The sequence below is a fragment of the Microchirus variegatus genome (genome assembly GCF_963457635.1).
Source record: "Microchirus variegatus genome assembly, chromosome: 10".
Classification (NCBI taxonomy): Eukaryota; Metazoa; Chordata; class Actinopteri; order Pleuronectiformes; family Soleidae; genus Microchirus; species Microchirus variegatus.
The window spans coordinates 3,617,829-3,643,340 of NC_139811.1; the positions used below are offsets into that span (position 1 = coordinate 3,617,829).

The 25,512-nt window shown below is 42.8% G+C and overlaps 1 protein-coding gene across 1 annotated transcript; it reads left to right on the top strand.

Moving 5' to 3' along the window:
- The first annotated feature begins 1,246 nt into the window (after positions 1-1,246).
- Positions 1,247-25,256, top strand: ppl (periplakin). Its single transcript, XM_083897006.1, has 22 exons — positions 1,247-1,463; positions 8,429-8,528; positions 8,895-9,049; positions 9,214-9,334; positions 13,431-13,556; positions 13,795-13,836; positions 14,936-15,097; positions 15,191-15,298; positions 15,904-15,999; positions 16,084-16,206; positions 16,325-16,471; positions 17,677-17,828; positions 18,738-18,835; positions 18,949-19,106; positions 19,203-19,381; positions 19,479-19,617; positions 20,153-20,346; positions 21,290-21,440; positions 21,533-21,616; positions 21,715-21,831; positions 22,053-22,145; positions 22,240-25,256. Exons 1-22 carry the CDS (start codon positions 1,414-1,416, stop codon positions 24,907-24,909), a joined length of 5,265 nt encoding a protein of 1,754 aa, XP_083753132.1. The 5' UTR covers positions 1,247-1,413; the 3' UTR covers positions 24,910-25,256.
- The last annotated feature ends 256 nt before the right edge of the window (positions 25,257-25,512 follow it).

Here is a 25,512-nt window from a genome sequence, read left to right on the forward strand (position 1 = left end):
TCCTACACACACACACACACACACACACACACACACACACACACACACACACACACACACACACACTTTAGTGAGGACCTGTTTGTTAACCCTTTGAACCCGATGATTATTGCTATTCACACACATTCACTCATACGTCCTTATATACGTGCAGTTCATTTTCTATCACACACACTTTCTAGTATATTTCCATACACATAATTATGGTCCATATAAACCACTATGTTATGCATTTTTATTCTACTTGACACTCACCTGTACTTCTTTGTACTCACATAAATGTCATCAACATTTCCATATGTTTTGATTTTGGCACAACATTGGAATAATAAACACGGGTAAGACGTGCAATGTTACCTGTCAGCTGTAAAGATTACTGTAACGCACAGTCTTTTACGTACATGTTGTTAGTGGACACTGTGTGTGTGTGTGTGCGTGTACACAGAGGCTCATCAATGACATCTCAGTAGGAAACCTCCCTAAAGGGGCCCCACCTCACTTTAACCTGTGTGAAGTTGGAAAATGAAGAGGATTATTTTACAGTGTAATGCATATCTTTTTTACTCAGTTTATATATGTTTTTTTCAGTTATTTACAGTATTTTATTGTTCTATATAGTTATAGTGTTTTATAATGTGGGTTCTTTACAGTGTAATGTATTTTTTTTACTAAGTTTATATAGTTTTTTAAAAGCTATTTACAGTATTTTATTGTTCTATATATTTGTATTGTTTTATAATGTGGGTTCTTTACAGTGTAATGTATTTTTTTTACTAAGTTTATATAGTTTTTTAAAAGTTATTTACAGTATTTTTATTGTTCTATATATTTGTATTGTTTTATAATGTGGGTTCTTTACAGTGTAATGTATTTTTTTACTAAGTTTCTATAGTTTTTTAAAAGCTATTTACAGTTTGTTCTTTACATTTATATTTTCACATACTTTTTAATTACAAGGTTTTTCCATGTTTTTTCATTCATTTTAAAAAATATATATATATATATATTGAAGTTGGTTGAACACTGGTTGGAAGGAAGGGCCCCCTGGGAATTTTTGCCCCGGGCTCTAGAATCGCCTCTGCGGTGTAACAGGGTGTGTGTGTGTTGTTAGGCCCCGCCCCCCTCCCCGACGACTGACAGGTACAGTGAAGGAAAAGTGAGTGGAACAGGTGATGAAGTGCATTTCCGCTGCTGCAGTGTGAGTGTGTGAGTGTGTGAGTGTGAGTGTGTGTGTGTGGGAGGAGACGCTGTGACATTGACGACGGTGTGGGGACATAACTTCATACTTCACCCAGGACGCATCCACGCAGCGGAGCAGTCGTGGACCGAGCAGCAGCCCGAAGTGTAGCCGCCTCCCTGGGATTGTCTTTACCGTCGGAAGCCCCCGTCCGCTGCCGGTGACCTGTCACCACCATGTTCAAGAAGAAGAGCAAGTCCACCTCTATCACGCAGCCCAAAGCGACGTAAGTAGAAATGGCGACTTCTGGAAGCTTCTTCTCGTTGTTGTTGTTGTTGTTTCTGTACGTTTGTATTCAGTATCGATGTAGAACGACTAACGTATCATTAGCACCTGTACGAACTTCACCTTAACTTTCTCCACCTGCAAAAAAAAATGAAAACACACTCGCCGAATTGAAGAGTATAATGTAGTTATTCAAAAACAGTGTCGCCTTTATTCAGTTAATGCTTTATTTACAGCACAGGTGTGATTCTTTCTTAGTAAGGCATTTATTTCAATGGAGTTTGGTTCTGTCGAATAAGGCGTGGGCGTATCAACTGGATATTAACGAGTATAGTTTGACTGACAGATGGTTTGGTGGTTTTGAATGTATTTCAGTCACTGACATACACACGCCGAATTAAAGAGAATAATATAGTTATTCTAAAACATTGCAGCCTTTATTCAAATTATGCTTTATTTACAGCACAAGTGTAATTCTTTCTTAGTAAGGCATTTATTTCAATGGAGTTTGGTTCTGTCGAATAAGGCGTGGGCGTATCAGCTGTATATGAACGAGTATAGGTGGACTGACAGATTGTTTGGTGGTTTTGAATGCATGCATTTTTTTAATGAAATACACACGCCGAATTAAAGAGAATTATATAGTTATTCAAAAACAGTGCAGCCTTTATTCAAATAATGGCTTATTTAGAGCACAGGTGTAATTCTTGCTTATTAAGGCATTTATTTCAATGGAGTTTGGTTCTGTAGAATAAGTCCTGGGCGTATCAGCTGTATATGAAGGAGTATATGTGGACTGACATGGTTTTGAATGCATTTAAGTCAATGACATACACACGCCGAATTAAAGAGAATAATATAGTTATTCAAAAACAGTGCAGCCTTTATTCAAATAATGGCTTATTTAGAGCACATGTGTAATTCTTTATAATTTAGGCATTTATTTCAATGGAGTTTCGTTGTGTAGAATCAGCTGTATATGAAGGAGTATAGGTTGACTGACAGATGGTTTGGTGGTTTTGAATGCATGTCACTTGTTCTGGAGGTGTTTGTTTTGGTTGTTGTTGTGAAGTAAAAGGGCGAAAAGAATGAAATGACAGAAAGTTAACGTGGGGCTTTAAAGCGAGCCGAGGGTGTGGCTGATAGACAGCAAGTAGTAAAGTCGTAGTAACTGGTTTGATAAGTAGAGTTATAGCAGTGCACGAGGAAACACCCCGCAGCTTACCATGTCAAATGGGATTATCTGCTGGTTTCTTTGCTCCATTTGACATTGAAATGCAAGGTTTTGCAGCATTTTCTGACATTTTATGCACCAAAATGTCATTAAACTGTCATTAAACACACACAGTTACTTAAAATGTGTTATTATAACAACATTATCGCTGAAAATCTTAGATTTAAGGGACTTTTTGTCACCTTTGCCCCCCTTTTTTTTTGCTTCAAACTGAAAAATAAATGTTATTGCTATTGAAGAATGATAATTAGTCCAAGCACCTTCAAAGACACACGGAGGGTTCATGCTCTGTGTCACTCAGCAGGTTTTCAGGAGGAGGTTTAGGTTCAGGGGCCTCACCGCTAAACAGCCATCAGCGTCAAATACCAAAAGGTTGAGCTCAGTTATTTTTCCGATGATAATAATCCTTAAATGTTAGGTGTGTGTGTTCCTCCCTCTGTCACACCGCTGCCACCAAGAGAACAGGAATGCTCCTGTAGACGACTCACTCACTCATATAAAACATGCTCGTACTTATCTTAGAATTAAACTGCATCTATTGTTTTGCTTCTACTCACCACTGAGCGCGGTGGAGATAGTGAAAGATAAAATGTGCAATCTGTAGCCAAACCACTTCCAGATAACAGCGACAGTCAAGGAATTCTAATAGTGATACTCATCTTTTTGTCAGGCTGAAACTGGTATGAAAGCATTTTGAAGCAGGTTCATGTTGGCAGGATGTGTTTTAGGTGGATTATGGGTCAAAAAAGACCAATGAAAGAAGAAAGACATGATCATTTTCAAATTAAATCACATTTTACTGCTACATCTCAAGGCACTTGACAGAGTCGGACTTTACAACACACACATTCAAAGTGTCAAAGGATGCAGAGATTGTCTCCTGAGAGTCATAAAAAGTGCATTTATCTGTTCCTCAGGAGGTTTGTGCTCCCAAAAACAGGAATATTTTTAATGAAAAGTCATTTATTTCTTAGCAAAAATGCAAGCCACAGTGTTTTAGGAGCAATTTTACGCAGATGTTCACAATAATATTCTGAATTGCACTTGTTTTTGCTGAGGATAATCATTCAAGGCGTCAAAGGATGCAGAGATTGTCTCCTGAGAGTCATAAAAAGTGCATTTATCTGTTCCTCAGGAGGTTTGTGCTCCCAAAAACAGGAATATTTTTAATGAAAAGTCATTTATTTCTTACCAAAAATGCAAGCCACGGTGTTTTAGGAGCAATTTTAAGAAAATATTTTGCAGATTTTCACAATAATATTCCGAATTGCACTTGTTTTTGTTGAGGATAATCATCACGGCACATTTTTTATATGAATTCATGTCCACATGGGTGAAGTAGTGAGCAGAGGTCAGAGGTCAGGGGAAGATAAAGATGTTCAAGTGACCACAAAGAGACGCCAAACAAACACCACAGTCGTTTAGGTTGATGTCGTACGGTGTAACAGAGACAGAGCTGAGCTCTGGGTTTGCAGCAGCAGTCGTCCACACCCTCACGGTGACTTAATGCTAAAGCGCTCTGGTTCTAATTTGACTTCTCTCCCTGTGGAAACATGTGAGCTGTGTTTGTTCATGTGATGCTCCAGTGCCAGTTCCTCCCCAGAACCAGCAAAACCACGGCAACGGTGGACATGGAGCGAGCGTTAAAAACACGAATACAAAATACAACATTTGCCCCCACACTGTTTGAAAAGTGGCACCAAATTTGCAAAAAACATCCTAACTTTCCAGTGTCAGAATAAACCTGTTTTTTTTAACATAATAAACATTGGTGGTAGTTATGCAACATCATCGCACTCGGGGGGCGTGTGTGTGTTTCGTGCAGAAAAGGGCAGGACCCGGTTTGTGTCATCTGTTTTGAATTTTAAATTTTGCTGCACATGTTGGACACAAAACCAGACTTTTAAACAAAACAAAAAAAAACATGTAAACATGTTATTCTGACTGAAATTGACTGACTAAGGCACTAAGGCAGGGTTTCTCACTCCTGAGTCCTGGGGAGCCACTGTCCTGCATGGAGCAGGAAAACACCATAAAACATGCAGGACAATGGCTCCTCAGGACTCAGGAGTGAGAAACCCTGACCTAAGGTCTCCGTAAAGATGGCATGTTTCCACCGGCTCAACTCTCCTCGGCACGGCACGGTAAAGCTGCGTTTCCACTACCAAAGTACCTGCTAACGCTGAGCAGCTACTACGCGCGACGTCGCCAGACTGCCGGCCACCGATTGTTCAGAGAGTGTCGTCACGGGAAGAGTCGTGCAACGCGAGAATTGAGCCGAACGAAGCCGAACAGTAGATCAGTTAAAAAGGACTTAGCGATCCTAAAAAAAACGTGAGTTAATTTCCAAAAATGACCAGTGAAATGTCTAAAATCTCGATATTTGAGTCTGGTGTCTTTCATAATTAGTTTGCATGAACTGATTCTAATGATTCCACTACGCTGAAAACAACTGCTTTACAAGTCACTTGCTTAAAAACAAAGTCACCGCAGTTTCATGCAGCCGGGCGGCGATGACTCCGCCCACGTTAGCGTAGAGTAGCTACGTAGGTTTTTTTTGTAGTGGAAAACCAACGTCAACCGCGGCGAGGCAAGATGAGGCGAGGCGGGTAAGAGGTGCACAAACGCGATTGTGGCAGTTTTCTCGGAGCGATGGCGAGCAAAGTCACTTGAAATGGAAGGAACACCCAAATTGTTTATTGTTTATTTTGTGTGTGTGCAAAATCACGTTACGTTCTCATAAAGACAATAAAAGACCCTTGAATCTTGAATCGGCTGCCATGTTGGTTTGCACGCAAACGCTTGCTAGCGATAGCTCACTAGCTCATCATCGTTAACCCGGCCTCTAGCAAGCTAGGGGGGGAAAATAAGCACATTTGTCATTGGTTCTCTTCTTTAGGAGGGTCTGTCGTTGGCCAAAGTCAAACCAAATCACGGTCAGACTCAGCCGAGTGCTCGTGGATAAGGACAGTCGCACGGTCAAGCTAACAGCCGTAGCTCAGTCTTAAAGGTGCATTATGTAATAAATCTAAAGCAACTGTCCATAAAATCCTCCTAATATGTCACAGAGACTCAGGAATAATGTTCATATAACAACGAAACAGTACAGCCAAAATATTTGCATTAAAAAAATATTTTGCAGACTGCAAATCATGTTTATGTTATGAAATCATGTTTTGATATGTGGCGCCGCCTACTGCCGTCTACCAATCATCACAGTCGGTAGAGTCTCAGCTGCCGAGCAACCACGGGGTTGCCAGTTACGTCATAAAACGAAACCTAAAAGACCTCGGGTATTTTGAATTTGAGTGTAGTAACCGTTTTTGGCCACATTCTTACATATGGCACCTTTAACTCGACGTGGAAACTCGCAGTGACACCCAAATATTTGCTGTTTTCGCAGCTTTGTCTTTAAAGGAGTGTCGTGCTTACACAAGAACCTGTTGCTTTGAAGGTTTTAGGTGTGAAAAGTGTCTGTTTATTATCCCCCAGTTTGTTTTCACAGAAACCTCCTGCGGGGTGTTTTTCACTCGGATCGGCCTCGTCTGAGTCGAGAGGAAACACCCGTTCAAACTTGTTTAGTCATTGTTTTATATCAGAAGCAGCTGCAGAGGCTTCTGTCACTCAGTTTTTTCCCAGTTATATAACCTGTCCGCACTAATGAGGAATGGGTGTGGATGTGAGGTGACACATGCACACACAAACACAACAGAAAAATCATGTTTCCAAAGCAGTGTATTATTATATTGTTGTGTTTTGTAGTTCATGACGACATGAGCATGCAATGTCACAAATATCCTCACCCAGATAAGTACTTAATAATTATAAAAATGCTGCTTTAAACAACAAAACTGTCTCCAAAACCCTTTACTTGATGGTAAGAAATTCGATTTTTTTGTGTGTGAAAGTCAAAAAATAAGATCTTTATACATCATATAAGGTCATGGATTGACGAGAAAGACGCCGGCTCCCCCTTGTGACGCTTCAGTGTATCTCAGCTGAACAGCATTTTAACATTTAGCTTTCTCAATTATCTCAAGAAAGAGAATTTAAGCATCATCAGTGTATTGTGAGGGATTTTTTTTAAACACAATAAAATTGTATTTCATCTTATCATCTTGTACATTGCAAGCTGCGCTTGCCATTTTATTAGATTAAACTCTAATAACTCCAATATCTAATTTAGCCAATCACATGGCAGCAGCTGCATTTAGGTACAAAGACATGGTCAAGACACAGTCTGTGTATTGTAGAAAGAAACCACTGCGATTTTCACACACAGAACCATCTGTAGTGTTTACAAAGAGTGGTCTGAAAAAAAAAAAGAGAAAATATTCCTCATTTATGCCAGAGAAGGCAGCAGAAACTCAAAGAACCACTTGTTACCAACTGAAGTATGAAGAAGACCAGCAGGAAGTGTGCCTAATAAAGTGACCGTCATAATATGGCACTGTTATTTCCACATCTATACAAGCATTATCTTTATTGTGGGACATTTTTCCGTGTTACCAAATGTCCTGCCGACGCCCTGCATATATACATTAGTGACACTTGACTAGTGACACACACACACACAGGGTCAGACACACACACACACACACACCCTCACAGTGGGCGATACCTGTCACATTGCTATGAACAGGTGTGACACATCAGACCCAAACCTGCTGAGCCAGTTTGATTTGACTTTAAGGAACAAAGTCAGGTGTCCGTGTGTGTGTGTGTGTGTGTGTGTGTGTGTGTGTGTTGTGAAGCTGATGCATGTATCTTCTCACTGTTCTCATTTATCAGTGGATTCATTGTACACGGTTGGGAATCCCAGGGTCAAATTCTCATGGTTCACAGTAACATAGTAATATTTGATGGGAGTGTATTGTTATTATTTATATCGTCAGGAAAAAGATAAAATAAATGTTCTTACATAGCTATATATATATATATATATATAGACATATATATGTCTATATATATATAAACTACTCTCATCTTACTAAGACATTGTCACTCTCTCTCTCTCTATGTACACTGTCTATAAGTCCACATTTCTGAAGGCCTTGCCAAAGGGAATTACCCACAGTTCATAGTGTTTTTGGATAAACAGACCAAACAGCAATATTGTAATAAAAATAGCTTGGAAGCGTTGACTCTTTACATGACATTTAAGTCAGAAGCTGTCAGAGCTTCCTCCTGTTGTCAGTGTTTATTCCGTCCAGTGCTTCTCTCGGAGCGCTGTGTTTGCTAGGAATACTCTAGCAGCGTTGTTTGTTAGTAAGGTAACGAATTACGCGGTCACGAGAAAATGTTTCTAGCTTGATTTGTTTTTTTTAAAAGGTGCATTATGTAATAAATCTAAAGAAACTGGCCATAAAATCCTCCTAAAATGTCACAGAGACTCAGGAATAATGTTCATATAACAAACTGAACTCACCAACAACAACAGTACAGACAAAATATTTGCATTCAAAAAAAATATTTTGCAGACTGCAAATCATGTTTATGTTTTGAAATTTTGTTTTTTTTCGCATGTGGCGCCACCTACCGCCGTCTACCAATCATTGCAGTCAGTAGAGTCTCAGCTGCCGAGCAACCACGGGTTGCCAGTTAAGTCAGAAAAAAACGAAACCTAAAAGACCTCGGTATTTTGAATTTGAACGTAGTAACCGTTTTTTTGGCCACATTCTTACATATGGCGCCTTTAAGTAACCGTGGTACCGTCTGCGTTTGTGTTCCAGTGCTCCCTCCACGGAACTGAGCGTCCTGATCGAGAAGCTGCAGAAGAATGCCGACAAAGTGGAGAAGAACATCTACGACGTTGAGCAGAGCCTCAACAAGGTAAACATCTGTGCACAGATGTCCACAGATCCTGTTTTATTGTCTGTTTACCAGGTAAAAGTAGACGTTAATGGGACAAAAATTACCTTTGCAACACTCATACAAACAGTAACAAATGGAGTGAGATTACAGAGTAGATTTGAAGATTTGTGGATGTGTGGTGGGAGTGAATTCCAGAGATGGGGAGCAGTGTACAGTCACCTATTTGTATGATTTTTTTTTTCATAACCACAGAATAAGCCTTTTATATTCGGGTCTACAGAGGCCACAGTTTTGGACCACCATGTAACAAATAACACAAAATAACACTCTATGTCAGAATACTTTGGACTTTGACGACTCGTGACTCTGTGTCCTCTGTTGCAGGATGTCAGCAAAATCAACGAGGGCAGGCAGCCGCTGTATCAGGATGACACCAACAAGAGAATCCTCAACTCTGTGGACCTGCTCGCCGGCCTGGACGAGGACGCCGTCAACGCCAAGCGCCTGAAGCATCCGCAGGCTGAGATGATCGAGCAGGAGTGAGTCACACACACACACACACTCACACACACTCACACCGCTCTATCTAGGCTATTCTGAACCGCACGACATTATATTCTAGTGTCGACAACCTGTGTTGTGTTGTGTGAGCCTAGAGTTGACATAAGCTTATTCATTGTGATTGATGTATGTGCTTATTTAGCATGAAGCAGCTGCGGGAGAGAGTGAGGAAGCTGAAGGAAGACCACGACCGCATCTACCACCTGGTCCGCACTGAGGGGGTGCCCACCATCAACTGGGGCAACATGATAGATGAGAAAATGGTAGGAAGCACTTAAAAACACCCTGATATTAAATAATTACAGCTGTTTTGTCTTGTTTTGGTCGTCTACGTAAAAGAGATTTCTACCAAAAAAAAGCACTCCTATAGAGGTAGAAGCGGAGGTATCATTACCAGTTTCAAGGCCCTAAAAGTTCACTGCACACACAGAGATCGAGCAGTATATCGCAGAATCTGACAGACGTATAAAATCTAACCCTTATACTGCCCCCTGGTGCCTTTAACGAGTATGGAAAGTAGCGTTGGAATCTATTATTACGCTGACGTTTGCATCCAGGGAAACTTAGTCTACAAAGATCTCGCCCCCCTTAACGTCAATCAAAGGGCCAAATCCAGTGCACTCTTGGGGCCAATTCCAATTCCTATCTTAACCCCCAAGCTCAACCCTTAATCTTAACTGGGCCTCAAAACCAAGTGTTGAGGGTTATTATGTCACTCAGAAATGGGACACCCCTTAAATGCAGATACGTCTTCAGACTGTAGGGGGCAGAATATCGCGAAAGCTGCGTCCAGTCTGTCAACTCCAAAAAAGAAGAAGAGGAAGAAGAACACATTTACGTCAGGATTATTTATTACGATCCGTTTGTCAGTCAAGTTATTAGGTTGTCAGTTAGTTATAAGATGATACTCATACAAATACCACAACCATGGACATATTCTATTGACACAGCAGTGTTGCCTGCCAAAATGGTGACGCTTTGTTTGTGTGACAACATCAGGATTTTAGTCAAAACAGCAGCTTTAAGTTCACATGGAAACTCAACTGAACTCAAGCAAGTCCAGTCACTTACAGTCAACCATGAAAACCTTGAAAGACGGGGAAAATATTCACAAATGCCTGTTTCGAAAGGTGTTTTATTTGTGTATTTTATATTACTTGTAAGTGTGCAGGAAGGGTGGGGAGTGGGCGGAGACGAAAAGGTGGGACAGTAGTGAGACCTGCTGCGATGTTATTATGGATTGGAGATGCATATTTTCACGTTTTCACTCCGGTTGTCGAACTGGCCAAACGAATAGCTTTGAAACATATCGTACTTTATAGGTGAGCTTCTCGTATTTGGTCTGGAGGGCGCTGTGAGCTTTGAGCAGCTCGGAGAAGTCGGCGTTGATCTGACTGTGTTTGGCACAGAGGTCGGTGTATTCGCTCTGCAGGTTCATCAGAGCCTTCGTCATCTGATCCGCCTCCTGCTCTTTGAGCCGGAGCTCGTCGTCGTCCATGTGGAAGTTGAACTCGGGCCGACGCTGTTGTCCCTGAGCTCTTGGGACGACGTCGGCGGCCAGTAGAGGTTGTTGTTGTTGTTGTTGTTGTCTCAAAGACTCGAAGAGTTCGGCGTGGTAGTGCTCGTGCGTGGCTCTTCCTGTCGAATCGGTTTGATTGAATCTCTTCTGCAGCACGACACCGTTTGTCTGTTCCTGTCTGTGTCCTCCCTCCAGTTCGGCCTTGCTCTCCGACTGATGGATCATCAACATGAGCTTGGCGAAGGTCGCCTGATTCTTGGTGACGGTGTCGTCCTTCTCTGACGTCACTTCTTTGTGATACTGCGAGACGGAGCAGTGTTTAGCTGTGATTCTGTCATACGTGGTCTCCACGTGCTCAAACTCCGCCCAGCTGTTGTCCTTCTCCAGCCTAAGTGTGGATATGTCGTACATCAGGCTGTCCGGCGCCGCAAAGCCTTTGTTTTGCGTCTCTATTTTCTGATACGCTCTCATGAGGCAGGCGTTTTCCTTGACCTCCTTCTCCAGTCTTCTGTAAGCCTCTCTGTTTTCCTGGTGTTGTGTCTGAGCGACATGCCTCTCGCTGAGGGCGTCCTCCAGTTCTCCTCGCAGCCTCGTGTTCTCTGAAGCCAGTTGTTGGGTCTTCTGAGACAGACGGTGCACTTCGTCCGAGTTCCTCCGCCGCTGGGACACCGCGGCCTCGCAGGCCTGCAGTCTCTCGTTGAGGGCGTCCTCCAGGTTGCCTTGCAGCCTCCTGAGCTCAGAAGCCAGCCGTTGGTTGTCCTGAGTCAGAAGAGCCAGTCGATGCGTGTCCTTCTCCTGTTGAGAGTCGACGTTGCCTTGAAGACCCTGAACTTGAAGGTCTAAGGCCTGGACGGCGTTGTCTTTTTCGAGATTCTCTCGCCGTTGCACGTTAAGTTCGTCAGTCAGTTCTTTGATTTTCGCACAGTTCCTCGTCAGCTCGTCTTTGAATTTCCCAATCACCTCCTTGTTGTCCTCGAGATCGGCTGACATTTTGCTCATTTTCTTTGCATATGCGTGCTGTTGCACTTTCTCTGAATGCTTAAGGTCGGCCAGTTGCGTCTTCATGTGCTCCATTTCGGCGTAAATACTGACTTTTTGAGTTTCTTCTCTCTTCAAAGCATTTGCAAGATCAGCCTTTTGCTTCTCCTTCTGCTTCAGTGCGTCTTTCTGCGCTGCCAGATCTTTCTGAACGGTCTTCAGATCGTCTGCAAAAGCATCCTTTTCTTTCTGCGTCTGCTCCAGGTCTTCTGTTTGTCGGGCTAGATTTCTTTGAATCGTCTTCAAATCCTCTGCAAGAGCGTCTTTGTCTTTTCGCTTTTGCTCCAGGTCTTCTGCTTGTCGGGCTAGCTCTCTTTGAGTCGTCTTCAAATCCTCCTCAAGAGCACATTTGGCTTTTCTCTCCTGCTTCAGGGCTTCTCTCTGTCGATCTAAATCTCGTTTAACCGTCTTCACGTCCTCTTGAAGTGCATCCTTTTCTCTTTGCTCCTGCTCCAGAGCTTCTTTCTGTCTCGCGAGATCTCTTTGAATCATCTTCAAATCCTTCTCAAGAGCAGATTTGGCTTTTTGCTCCTGCTTCATCGTTGCTCTGTGTTTCGCCGAATCTCTTTGAACCTTTTTTAAATCCTCTTGAAGCGCGTCCTTCTCTTTGTGCTCCTGCTTCAGGGCGTCTTTCTGTTTGGCTGAATCTCTTCTCAGCGTCTTTAAATCCTCTTGAAGCGCGTCCTTCTCTTTTTGCCGCTGCTCCAGGGCTTCTTTCTGTCTTGCTAGATCTCTTAGAATCGTCTTTGAATTGTCTTCAAGATCAGGTTTGGCTCTTGTTGCCATGTGTAGATCTTCACGTTGACCATCAGGTACCGAATACTCAAAATGATCTGACTGGTCAATGATCCCTTTTGTCTCCTCGCCATTACCCAGATGACCATTTTTCTCCTCAATTCTCTTTCTATTTCCTTTCTCAATGGGCCACAAAGCATCCTCCTCAATCTCCTTCTCTATTTCCTCGTCAATCTCCTCCTCAGGTTCTTCCTCAGTATTGGCTCCTCCAAGAAGTTCCATCGCTGTCAAAGTTCTTGTCCATTAAAATACCTCTGCTGCGCTAGGGACCGACCCTGGAACTTTGACTGTTTTGATGTGATGTAGCACTCGGTCTTCCGTGTTTTATGGCGGTTGGCATCGATAAAAGCTTTCACCATCTTTGATTCGTGACATCTTAAACGAGTGCCTTCTGAGATCAAAGATCAAAGCACTGACTCGTAATATTCATTATGCTTACGATTATTGCTTGTTGACCAGTCGTCGTGAAGAGTCTTCTGGGAACTGAAGGCTGAGCTTGTGATCTTCTTCTCGCGATGAGAAGTTGGCGTCTTCCGTGTGTTTTAAAGGCGGCTTGCATCCATGATGTTTGGATTACTGCCATCTTCGTGAGTTCAAAAGCCCCTGCACTGCCCGGTCCGTCATCTTTCTTTCTCGAGTGCTCGTACCAATATTGGTGCGGTTAGCTTTTTTGAAGAAAAGCAGGAAAGAAAATCCCTGTCTGAGGAGCGAATGGGAAGATCAAAGGCAAATATCCCATAGGAGTTCATTGTATTGGTCACAACTCTTGGAAGGTGTGGGAGGTGACTACACCCTTTTCCAGACAGTTAGCCAGGATATGTCCCTCAAGAAAAATCACTGCAGTTTCAAAAACCGCTGCAGAGAACACCAGCAAACACTACTAAACACCACCTTTAATGAAATAATCTAGAAGAGCAAAGTCAAACCTAGAGGTTTATGACCTTACAAGCTGTTGTTATTATGTGGAGTGGACTGAGACGTCTCTCTGTCTTTGTCTCCTTCTACAGGACAACCTTTCGAACAAGGGCTTTGGACAGGACCTTCCATCTGTGGAGAACGAGGTGGAGGAACACAACATCTTCCACAGTGAGGTGGAAGCTCTGGCCCCTCATATCTCCACCGGCGGCGACAAGGTAAATGCAGATGTCATATATTTACATACGTATGTAAATTAATTCATTCATATATACATATACGCTTCATTAAACCTGCATTTGGGTTTATTTGATAACTGTATAGCACTCTGGGTCAACTGTGGTTCATTAAATAACTCTTAAAATAAATAATTTTTAAATTAAAGATGAATTAGTTGCTTGATGCATGATCTGAGTGTTCTTAACCTTTCTCTCTGCTTCCTTTTTTGTTTTGTAGGAATACGTCAACAGCCTCCAGACCAAGTACAACAAGCTACTGGTAAGAAATCCACACACCTTATAGCAAATCCTGAGCCTCTTTATGCTAATTATACAAATTCTTAACCCCAAAAAATCCCTAATATACAATTGAATACAATTAAGTGTCACCATAAAATATATACATATACATTATTAAATTAAAATTAAATGTAGGTAGGGCTGCTCTACAAACCAAAACAATTCAGTTGTAATGATTTATTTTACGATGCGGCGTAAGGAAACCAGAAAATATTCACATTAAACCACTTCTTCCCTGACCCTCTTTTTGGAGTCCCTGCTCGAAAATGACATGCCCAAATTAAATAGAGTAAATCTCTGCAGTTACAAGCTCTATGTGGATTATCTTGGTATCAAAATACAGATAACACTTGTGAGATTCCACCAGAGGTGTACGTGTCACTGTAGATGCCACTGTGTCAGAGTAAATGTACATGGAACACAGCATAACTGAAGGATTTTTTTCTCTCGCCTAAAAAAATATTGCATTTTAAAGCAAATATCACCTTTAAAATATGCAGTAGGAGCTTAAAAACACATGGAGGTCAGGTAACAACATGTGGACATGAGCTGTGCAGTCTGATGCTGTTGAAATGAAGCAGAGTGAAATTACAGAGGTTTTAGTAAAGAGATGTCTCGGCGTTCTCTCTGTTGGCACAGTTTGGCACCATCTGTGCCATTTGAGATTTCTTAGGTACCAAATTATTAAAAACACATTTAATTTTATGTACATGTCACTATTGGTCTAAAAAGAACTCGTCACGGACACTACCAACCATGAAGAAGAGGTTAAGTAGCTGAAATATCAGAAAGCTACACTCAAATTTACTCGATTTATGATTGATGATCAAAATTGTCGACGATTAAGTAATAATCCAATAATCGTTGCAGCCCTAAAAGCTAAATAAATAAAATAATAAAACGTCTCTCAATGTTACACCATTAGTGCATTCATACCGCAGCGATTTCCTCTAACTGCACACATATGAGACAGGTGGCGCCCCCATGTGGCTTGTGTATGCATAAGTAACACGTGGTGATCGTGAAACACCTAAAAACTCCTCACTTATCCGATCCGTGTGTCTCTCTCTTGGATTTAGGCCACTTCAGGTTCCCGTCAGCGTAACCTGCTGAGTCTGCGCGACTACATGCAGCGCTGCACCAACGAGCTCTACTGGATGGACCAACAGGCCGAGGAGAGGGTCAACTACGACTGGAGCGACGCCAACCTGGACCACCCAGCCCGCCAGAGGCAGTATGAGGTAGCTGGAACACACACACACACACATGTATGTGCAGAGCAACAAATACATAGAGTCTATGGTTTATACAGCATTGTCTCATCCCAACAACAGAACTTCATCAGCAAATGTCTGGAGACCAAGGAGGCGACCATCACGAAGCTGAACGACGACGGAGAGAAGCTGATCGCTGCAGAGCATCCAGGGAAAAATGTCATTGAGGTACAGACTCGTCCGTTATTTGACTTTATAGATTGCATACACAGTACTTTATTAGTAACCTGACATGTTATTGTTATTTATTTGGCAAATAAACTGAATTCAACTTTTTTTCTCACTGAAACACATGTTTCTGTTCAGAAATGTCGGCAAATAACTATAATTTGACACCTTAATCAAGAAATAATAATAATGTGCTTTACATTTTCTTTGTAAAACAGCACATTTGAAAATTCAATAATTAGATTTTAGCATTAAAACGTGTGTATATACTGTGTGTATATATATATATATATGATATATATTTATTTATTTATATGAGTGCTGGGCACTAGCTTAATGCACAGTAACGCGTTTCTGTGACGACTGACCGAAAAAAGACGCTCCTTTAGCGCCGTTACAAACAAATAACCAGCGTACCTTTGTACTGCGTATGTGTGCCTCTGTTTTTACATTTTAACAATCAGGAGTCACGGAAACATGATTTCACGCGCGTCTTTTTCCATGGAAACGAGTCAACATGTGTTAACGTGCGTTAACGTGGACGCTATACGTATAATCGATACGATATACGGTATATGTATAATCCCATGTTTAATCCCATCCAGGCTCACATGGAGGCAGTCCACGCCGACTGGAAGGAGTACCTGAACCTGCTCATCTGTGAAGAAAACCACCTCAAACACATGGACGAGTACCACAAGGTGAGACACAGAGGACACGGATGAAGACACACACACACACACACTCAGACAGGCGAAGCTCATCACCTTCTCTACGTTGTCTAGTACCATAAGGAGGCTCGCGACACCCAGGACCTGCTGAAGCGTCTGGACACCGAGGTCAACCAGAAGTACAACCCTGAGTTCAAAGACGTGTATCAGATGGAAGGTCTCATCAGGGAGCTGGATGTGAGCATGAACATGAATATACAGTATATATATATATATCTATGTGTATATATGTGTGGACCATTTCAATAACAGAGGGAAATAAGCTGTATATGTGTGTGTGTGTGTGTGTGTGTAGGACCAAAGCAAGGCCATGGACCACTTTGACGAGCGGGTCAAGGCTCTGCAGAAGCGCAGCCTGCAGGTGTTGCCTCTCAAGTACCGCAGAGAAACTCCGCAGAAGCTGCTTCCTGTCGAAGCTCTGTGCGAGTTTGACACGGACGAGGTACGTCCACTTCTGTAGCATGGTAGCGCTAAGAAATACTACTTTTCTCTCTGGACTTTGGTGTGGGAGAGTGAGTGGTTTACAAACACTGAATCATCCCCCCCAAATAAGGTGCTCTGCGATAGACGGGCAAATAGAAATTTGCTTCAGGCTATGGAAACTTTATACAAGCGGTGTGAACCTGTACTGACACGCATTTTATCACTCTTATTGTGCTAATTTTCATTGCTACAGCAGCTCTCGCACCAAGTCACCACTCGTGAAGATATTATTATTATTATGAAGCCTGAGGAGAGGCATGTTTATTTTTAACTGTACCTGAGTCTATTGTCACGTTACTGACCTCTGCTGTGACTTTGCGGTCATTTTTGACGGGTTAACGTGCATCGAAACTCTTGAAACTTTGCATAGAGGTCAGGTCTGGTGGTTAATTAAATTTTATTTTATTTTATTTTTATTTTATTTTATTTTATTTTATTTTATTTTATTTTATTTTATTTTATTTTATTTTATTTTATTTTATTTTATTTTATTTTATTCAACCAAATTAACCATTTGTTGTTATTAACATAAATGTGACTTTAGTCCCAAAATCATGAACTTCAGGTCTGGTTTTTAATGTAATTGTTTAATTGTATTTAATTTTATTTAATTGTATTTAATTTAAAAAATTTAACCAAATTAACCATTTGTTGTTATTAACATAAATTTGACTTTATTCCAGAAATCATGATGGTCAGGTCTGGTTTTTAATTTAATTTAATTTAATTTAATTTAATTTAATTTAATTTAATTTAATTTAATTTAATTTAATTTAATTTAATTTAATTTAATTTAATTTAATTTAATTTAATTTAATTTAACCATTTGTTGTTATTAACATAAATTTGACTTTTGACTTAAGTCCCAAAATCATGAAGGTTAGGTCTGGTTTCTAATTTAATTTAATTTAATTTAATTTAATTAAAAAAAACTCCAACCAAATTAACCAAATCAACCATTGTTATTAACATAAATTTGACGTTATGTTTAAGTCCCAAAATCATGTTAAAAAGGCCGACTGGCCAAGAAAAATAACATTGAATTCAAAAACCTGTTACATTTGAATGAAAGCTGTATTTTTTGCTGTGTGATGTGTGAATGACCTTGGGTTAAAAAGTGCAGCTGATTTCCTCATGTTGTGATTGTTGTGATATATCGTGCAGGGGCAGATTGTGCGTGGCGAGCGCTACACGCTGCTGCGTAACAACGGGACCAAGTGGGACGTGAAGGACGCGGCCGGACGCAAAATCACTGCCCCGGGCGTTTGCTTCATGATCCCCCCCACTGACACCGACGCAGTGGGCACCTCTGACAAGTGAGTGCAGACAAATGTAATGCCTAAGTTAATGTTAACAAATTAGATAAACGCAGACATTTGAGTCTCATTCTTAGTCCTCTCTATTATTATATCACATCAGATTTAAGCTAAAAGGTGTATTCCAATTCCAATCTTAACCCTCAATCTCAAAAATGCGCTCCCTTTAGTGCAAGTGCTGTCCCGATTCTCAGAAAAATTAAGTTGAGGGCCAAGTTTAAGGGCTGTATCGCCCTCAATATTGAGATTTTACGAGACCACCCTTGGGAGCAAGGGCTACCCAGAATGCATTGCGTGTTTTCATATAACAAAGATGGCGGCGAAAGCAGCGAAACGAGTACGCTACAAACCAAGTGTTTTCTTTGTTAATAGAGATATAAAAATGATAAAAACCATTGTATTATCTTAGTTTAGGCCCATATTGACGTCATTGTTGCGTAACATTTATTTTTATTTTACAATCTTTTGTCAATAGCCGGCCGGTGCGGACAAGCGATGGTTTGCTATGGTTTACTTTTCAATAAGCTGGATGCAGCTTTCGCGTTATTCTGCCCCCTACAGTCTGAAGACGTATCTGCATTTAAGGGGTGTCCCATCTCTTAGAGACAAAATAACCCTCAACACTTGGTTTTGAGGGCCAGTTAAGATTAAGGGTTGAGCTTGAGGGTTAAGATAGGAAATGGAATTGGCTCAAAGTCATTTGAGTGGTGTCTACTTAAAAATGTAAGTGTTTTCTAAGTTTAAGATTTCCCGACCTAGTTATTTGCGTTGGCCCAATGTGAACCACTGCTCTTAGTACATCATCTTAATATGACCTAATCTCAACCTTTATATACCATCACCCAAATATATTTTTACAGTTACGTGTTTTCTGCATGAATTCCAACATTTTCGACTGTGCGTTTGCAGTCTGGCCGGTCAGCAAAAGTCTCTGAAACAGAAGATGGGAGGCAGTAAGGCGACTCTGCTGAAGCGCTTTGATGAGCTGAAGAGGGAGAGCGGGACTGGTACGTATCACATCCTCTTCTGCTTTTTCATTGGTCAGGGATTTAGGGTTCAGTCTCCTTCATCTACCACTGAGTCGCTGATATGCTGTTTGTGATTGTGTGTGTGACCACAGACAAGAATGAGCAGCAGTGCCGTCAGCTGATGGCCGGTCTGGATAAAGTAGTCAATGATGTGGACAAACAGGAGAAGGCCATTCATGCACGTGTGCGTCCACCACTGGAGCAGAACAGGCCACTGCAGGACAGCGCTGACCGCCTGCAGGATATGGCGGTATGACCTCTCTTATCTGCTGCACATGCACATTTTAACCCAAAATACTGATCTGAAGCGGACTGAACTCACTGAATGTGAATGTTCTTGTTTCAGGACATCGCCACAGCCATGCGCAGGATTGAACCTGAGAAATCCTCTAAAGCGCAGGATGCAAAGAGCTTCCTGGTGTCAAACCCGACTTGCACCAGTGCTCCTCAGCTCCACAGCAAAGTGGATGAAGCCAACAAGAAGTACGACAAGATCGAGGACCTCCTGCAGTGCTCTCAGGAGAAGTAAGAACCCGTACATCTCGGGTGTGGAGCTCTGAATCCTTTGTTTTGTGTCCCTCTTGTGCTCTAAGAGTTGTGCTTTTACCTTTGTGTGTTTAAGATTGAAGAATTCCAACCAGCTGGAGACGTCCCTTCAGAACGGAAAGACTCTGCTGTCGACCTACGAGAACAAGCTGGCCAGGGAGGAGGTTGCTCCGGCTGACATGTCCTCACTGGAGAAAACACAGCGGGAGCTCGGGGTAAGTTATGGAACTCTGACACGACTGGTGAAGAACTGTCCAAGTTCTTCATAGCAGTGTTTCGGGGCACCCTTAGACCTAGTGTTCTGGCACCTTCAAGCAGAGCCGTTTCTTGCTATATGCGGACTATGCAGCTGCATAGGGCCCCCACAGCCACCAGGGGGCCTCCAAACTGCAAGTTCAGACTCGTATTCAATTATATTTTTGAGAATTAAAAGTACCTGTCTTTATTTGCATGTATTGGATGCATTCATTATGCATATATTTGCAAAGCATGCAAGTGTTTGTGGGGTAATCAGAAAAAGAGGAATCTAAAAAAGTAGGGGCCCCCAAATAGTATCTCGCATAGGGCCCCCAAACAGCTAGAAACGGCCCTGCCTCCAAGTGCCAGACCTAAGCCATTGGCGACCCCTAGAGACAGACTGATGTCAGTTAGCGTTAGCTTCAATGATGATGAAGGAGTCTTAAGTGAATTTATTGAAGACACGACACTTTCATATCACATGATGATACATTTGCTGATTTCTCTTTTCAGGATATTGCTTCAGACCTGAGGTCCAAGAGGTCCGTGATCTCTGACACGGAGCAGAACCTACGCTTGGCCAAAAATAGCTGTGACAACATGGCCACCAAGTTCCAGGAGCATTGTCCAGACATTGATCGACAGGAAGCCGATGTCCAGAAACTCAACAAGCGCTTCAACAACCTCAACAGGCAGATCGACACCAGGTGAGGGGGGGAGAAGGCCCTGGAGTCTGGGATGAGTTTTGAGTTTATTTGAAAAAACTTGGCCAAGAAGAACAGAGGCAACATCAAGTCAGCCTGACACTCCCTCCAACAGTATTAGTAATAGAACCACCAGAGGAAGCTCACGCACCATGGTTGGTACGAGCACCATGGGAGATCAGCGGTCCCCAACCACTGGGTCGTTTGGTACCGGGCCGCACAGAAAGAATAAATAACTTACATTATTTCCATTTTATTTATTATCAGGATGTTTTATTTTGAAAATTGACCGGGTTGACGTATCCCGAGGGAGATCGCTGGCCAGAGTGTTTGCAGCGAGAGCCGCTGCAGAGATTTCTCTCAGAAAAGAAGTCACCGCTGGTCGCAAAACTCGCTTACTTGAAGTATTCAGCCTACACACCTACACAAAAATAAGTAAATGAACCAATGGCCAAGATCGCAGACCTCACTCACTCGCACTCTTTACTCTCTCTCACGCCCGTCCGCGCTCTAGGCACATACTGATTTTGATGAACAACAATCAAATGCTCAGTGCTGATCAATAGTTTTGTGCAAGCAATTTAAGGTCCCAACTCTTGTCCCAAATATGACAGGCTTCGTTCAGTGATTGAAACAAATATATCAACATTAATGAAACGTTTACATGCAGTGCACGCCCATCGCAAATCTGTTTTGTGTATCTTATTTTCAAGGTGGGTTTAAGCGTTACCATAGCGACCAGAGAGCGTTAGGGGGCCGGTCCGTGAAAATATTTCCTGACATGAACCGGTCCGTGGAGCAAAAAAGGTTGAGGACCGCTGGTCTAGATGACCCATATAATAATCTGTCTTATGACCTGGAATCATCTACTCTTGGCTCGTTCATTATCTGTATTTTAGTTTTTTTACGCCAGGCTCGTCCTTACCTGTTTTGCCGTGTGTTGCAGATCCCAAAGCTTGCAGAGAGCCAAGATGTCGTACAAGAACTACCGCAACGATTACGACAACCTGAACAGCTGGCTGTCTCGCATCCCCAACTACGAGCCGCGGGAAACCGACGACACGAGACAAGTGGAGACCAAGCTGAAGAACCAGAGGGTGAGAGTGATGAGCAACAGTTACATTTAACACACTGATGTTACAAGATCTATTAGAGGCTAAAATGTCTGTCTGACTGTTTTTGTTTGCAGAACTTGCTCTCAGATATAGCAAGAAAGGAGTCCGACTTGAACAACGTCTCAAAGAATGCTCAGCTTTACCAGACGGCTGTCAGAGTAAGATATTATTCGACTGTTTAATCACGACAGCATCACTTTTGATGTGTGGAAATACAGGGATTTTAATAAATGGTCTTACTGATCATTCCTTCCAGGACTACGAGATTGAAACTGAGAAGTACAGATCCCTCCTTGACCTGGAAGATGGACTTGTTCCTCAGACTTACAAGAGGAGCCGACTGGAGTCCCCTGCAAATACAGTCAAGGCAGAGGTGAGGCACGGCAGTCCAAGGGCCAATTCCAATTCCTATCTTAACCCTCAAGCTCAACCCTTAATCTTAACTGGCCCTCAAAACCAAGTGTTGAGAGTTATTTTGTCACTTAGAAATGGGACACCCCTTAAATGCAGATACGTCTTCAGACTGTGGGGGGCGCTGTACCTTCATTTGAATTTGTGCATGCTATTCATGACTCATTACTTCACCGTTTACAGGAAGCCGCCATCGAAGCTAAATTCACCGAGGCGAATGCTGTGCACAACCAGAGACTGCAGAATCTGGAGTTTGCCGACAGTCTTCTTAGACTGGTAAAGTATTTAGTTTGACATTGTTGTGTCGACAACGGTAATATCGATATCAGAGACAATGGTAATAATGGCAAATCATGTTTTCCCTCCACAGCAACCAGATAGCTCCATAATCCAGTCTACTCATGTCAAATCAGTCCATTCTGCCCCAGGAGAAGAGCCTTGGAGATACAGGAAGCAGCTGGAAGACGAGGTCCAGAGGAGGGAGCAGTTAGAAAAGGAACTTGAGCTCATCCAAACTGACATCTATGTCCTTGAAGGACAGAAGCCTCAGGATACCATTGTCAAGAAGGAGCTGATTAAGAAGGTTCCTGACCCCCAGCTGGACGAAGAGATCCACAAAGTCCAGCAGAGGCTCTCAGAGGAGCGACGCACGACCCATGTTCTGGAGAACGACCTGGAAGTGCTAAAGCTGAAGCTGCGTGGCCTTGAGACCGAGGTCAAAGAAGGGGCTCAGCAATACACGGTCAAGGAAGTCCTGAGAATAGAACGAGACCGTGGTCAGGAGGAGGAAATGCGCCGACTTCGAGAGGAACTGGACGAGTTGAGAAGGCAGAAGCTCATCAAAGACAACGAGCTGATCCAGATACACAAGCAGGTCACACTTCTGGCTGAGGAGAAGAACAAGGAGCAAGAGGTGATCACTGAAGAGGAGGTGATCAAAGTTCAGAATGACCCTCAACTGGAAACAGAGTACCGGGTTCTCCTCGACAGGAAGCAGAAGGAACTGGAAGGTAGGCAGCAGCTGGAGGACGAGCTGAAGTTTCTCCAGGAGAGGCTAAGAAGGCTTGAGAAGGACAAAGCAATGGCAGAGGAGAAAATTTCCATCAAGGAAGTGCTGAAGGTAGAGAAAGACGTTGCCTTTGAAAGAGAGGTCGACAACCTCAGGAGACAGTACGAAGATGAGAAAACTAGGCGTAGATCATCACAGCGAGAAAAGGCCGACCTCCAGAGGAAAATTACCAATCTGGAGGAGGATAAGTCCAAGGTTATCATTCAAGAGAAAATGCGGGAAATTGTCCGTCCTGACCCCAAGGCTGAAAATGAGGCGGCCAATCTGCGGCTTGAACTGGTGGAGCAACAGCGGCGCTACAGAGATGCAGAGATGCAGTTCAGGTCCCTGCAGGACGAGTTCACCATGCTGAGGAACAGAGGACCCCTGGTGGAGGTGAAGGAGATTATCAAAGAAGTCATCAAATACAAGACCGATCCTCAGACTGAAAGAGAACTGGAGAGACTTCGCAATGAAATAGTTGATAAAACCCACCAGACGGAGAAGTCCGAGATGGAAATCCGCCAGCTCAACGACGAGATTCAAAGATGGAAGGACACCAAACCCCAAGTGCAGACCAAAGAGGTGGTCAATGAAGTGCTGCAGTACAGAGAAGATCCCAAGACTAAGGAGGAGATTGAGATCCTGAAGAGGAAGCTGGCCGATGAACAGACGAAACGCCTCGACCTGGAGAGAGAACGTTCAGGCCAAGAGGAGAAGATCAGACTGAAGAAAATGGACCTTTCTCAGATCCGTGAGAAGATTGTTCAGCAAGAAGTGGTGAAAGTAGAAGAAGACCCTATCCTCAAGTCAGAGTGTGACTCCTTCTCACTAAACATCAGCAGTGAGCAGAAACAGAAGGACAGCCTGAGAACGGAGCTTTACCAACTGCAGAGGCAGAAGACCGACCTGGATCTGCAGCTGGAAGAATTAGAGCGCGAGCGCAAAGCGAGACGAGATGCGGAGCTGGAGATCCAGAGGCTTCGCATCAGACTCAATGAGCTGGAGATCCGAGACAAAGAGAACAGAGAGAAGGTGACGGTCAAACAGAAGGTGGTTCTGCAGCAGGATCCTCAGCAGGAGAAGGAACACTCCATCCTTAGACTGCAGCTCGACGAAGAGAAGCACAAGCGCGTCCTGCTCGAGAAAGAGCTGAACGCACTCATTCAGCAGCAAATCACCCTGGAGAAGATTGACGTGAAGGAAAGAGTTGTCCGCACCGAGAAAGTCCAAGTGGAGAGGGATCCAGAGGCCGAGCTCGAGATCCAGAACCTGACGAGGACTCTGGAAGAAGAGAAAAGGAAAAAACGAGAACTTGACCAGGAGCTCTCCATCCTGGTTACCAAGATCTCCGATATGGAATTCACCAACACCAAGTCAAGCAAAGAGCTGGTCTACATCCGCGATGAAAGCAGCCGAGTGCAGCAAGAAAACCAAAGGCTGCAGAATGAGATTCGAAAGCTCCGGTCCGAGATTGAAATCACCAGCAAAGAGACTCGTATCATCACAGAGTCTGCGCCGAGGGAGGAAGGAAAGAACCTGGAGCTGAGGCTCGATTCGCTGCAGAGAGAACTCACAGAGCTGAAGAACGTCACCACCACGAAGGAAGAGGAAATCGAAAGGCTGCAGAAGAGCCTGCAAGCTGTGAGGATGAAGAGGGAGCAGAGGGAGAGCCATCTCCGCAGGTCCATCGTTGTCATCGACCCAGACTCGGGCAAAGAGATGCGACCGGAGGAGGCCTACAAGCTCGGTCTGATCGACTGGAAAATGTTCGTCAACCTGCAGAGCCAGGAGTGCGACTGGGAGGAGATCACGGTCAAGGGTCCCAAGGGCGAGTCCTCGGTTCTCCACGACAGAAAATCGGGCAAAAAGTTCTCCATCGACGACGCGCTGCGTCTCGGCCACATCACAAATCACCACCTTCAGCAGTACAACAATAAAGAAATCACCATCCAGGAGTTTGGTGTTATGGTGTCGGGCAAGAACAAATAAAAGTCAACCTTCTAAAAGAAATTGAAAAGCTTTTTATACACTTGCTTTTTATTTTACTCCTATTCTGACTTAAATACAGTGGTGAGTTGGCATTATTTTGTTCTTTATCCATGATTCTTAAATGCACTATGTATTTATTCCCCTTTGCATTTTCAGTGTGTGGTTACTGGCATGAATAATATGGATGGATATTAATATTGTTGTGGCTAACTACGTAACACTGCGGTTGAAAAGGCTCAGGACAGCTTTTTTACTTCTTTGACTGGGTACGAGGGTTAAGAAAACACCTTTGATTTGCTGTTGATGCTGAAATTAACAAAGGTACTAAACGTTTGATTTATGGAATATGGATGTGTGCAATGCAAGCTTTAATAAAAGTGGAATCAAGCTAAAGAAAGTGTGTGTTTTTATTTATTTATTATTCTCATCCAATTAAAGACAGCGATGTCGATTTTTCACTTAACTACATTACATTCAAGTGCTTCATAGGATAAAAGCACAATAAAGAGCAAGCCTCATCAGCCCAAACATCACACACCAAGAATCCCAACCGACACATAAGATTTACAGATGACACAGTCAACCACAACAGAAAACACTAAT

Bases quoted from the DNA above. Each gene is read 5' to 3' on its own strand.
- ppl (XM_083897006.1), top strand. From the start codon at position 1,414: ATGTTCAAGAAGAAGAGCAAGTCCACCTCTATCACGCAGCCCAAAGCG. The intron at 13,557-13,794 runs GTAAATGCAGAT...TTTGTTTTGTAG, and splicing joins TCTCCACCGGCGGCGACAAG to GAATACGTCAACAGCCTCCA. The intron at 21,832-22,052 runs GTGAGGCACGGC...CACCGTTTACAG, and splicing joins CAAATACAGTCAAGGCAGAG to GAAGCCGCCATCGAAGCTAA.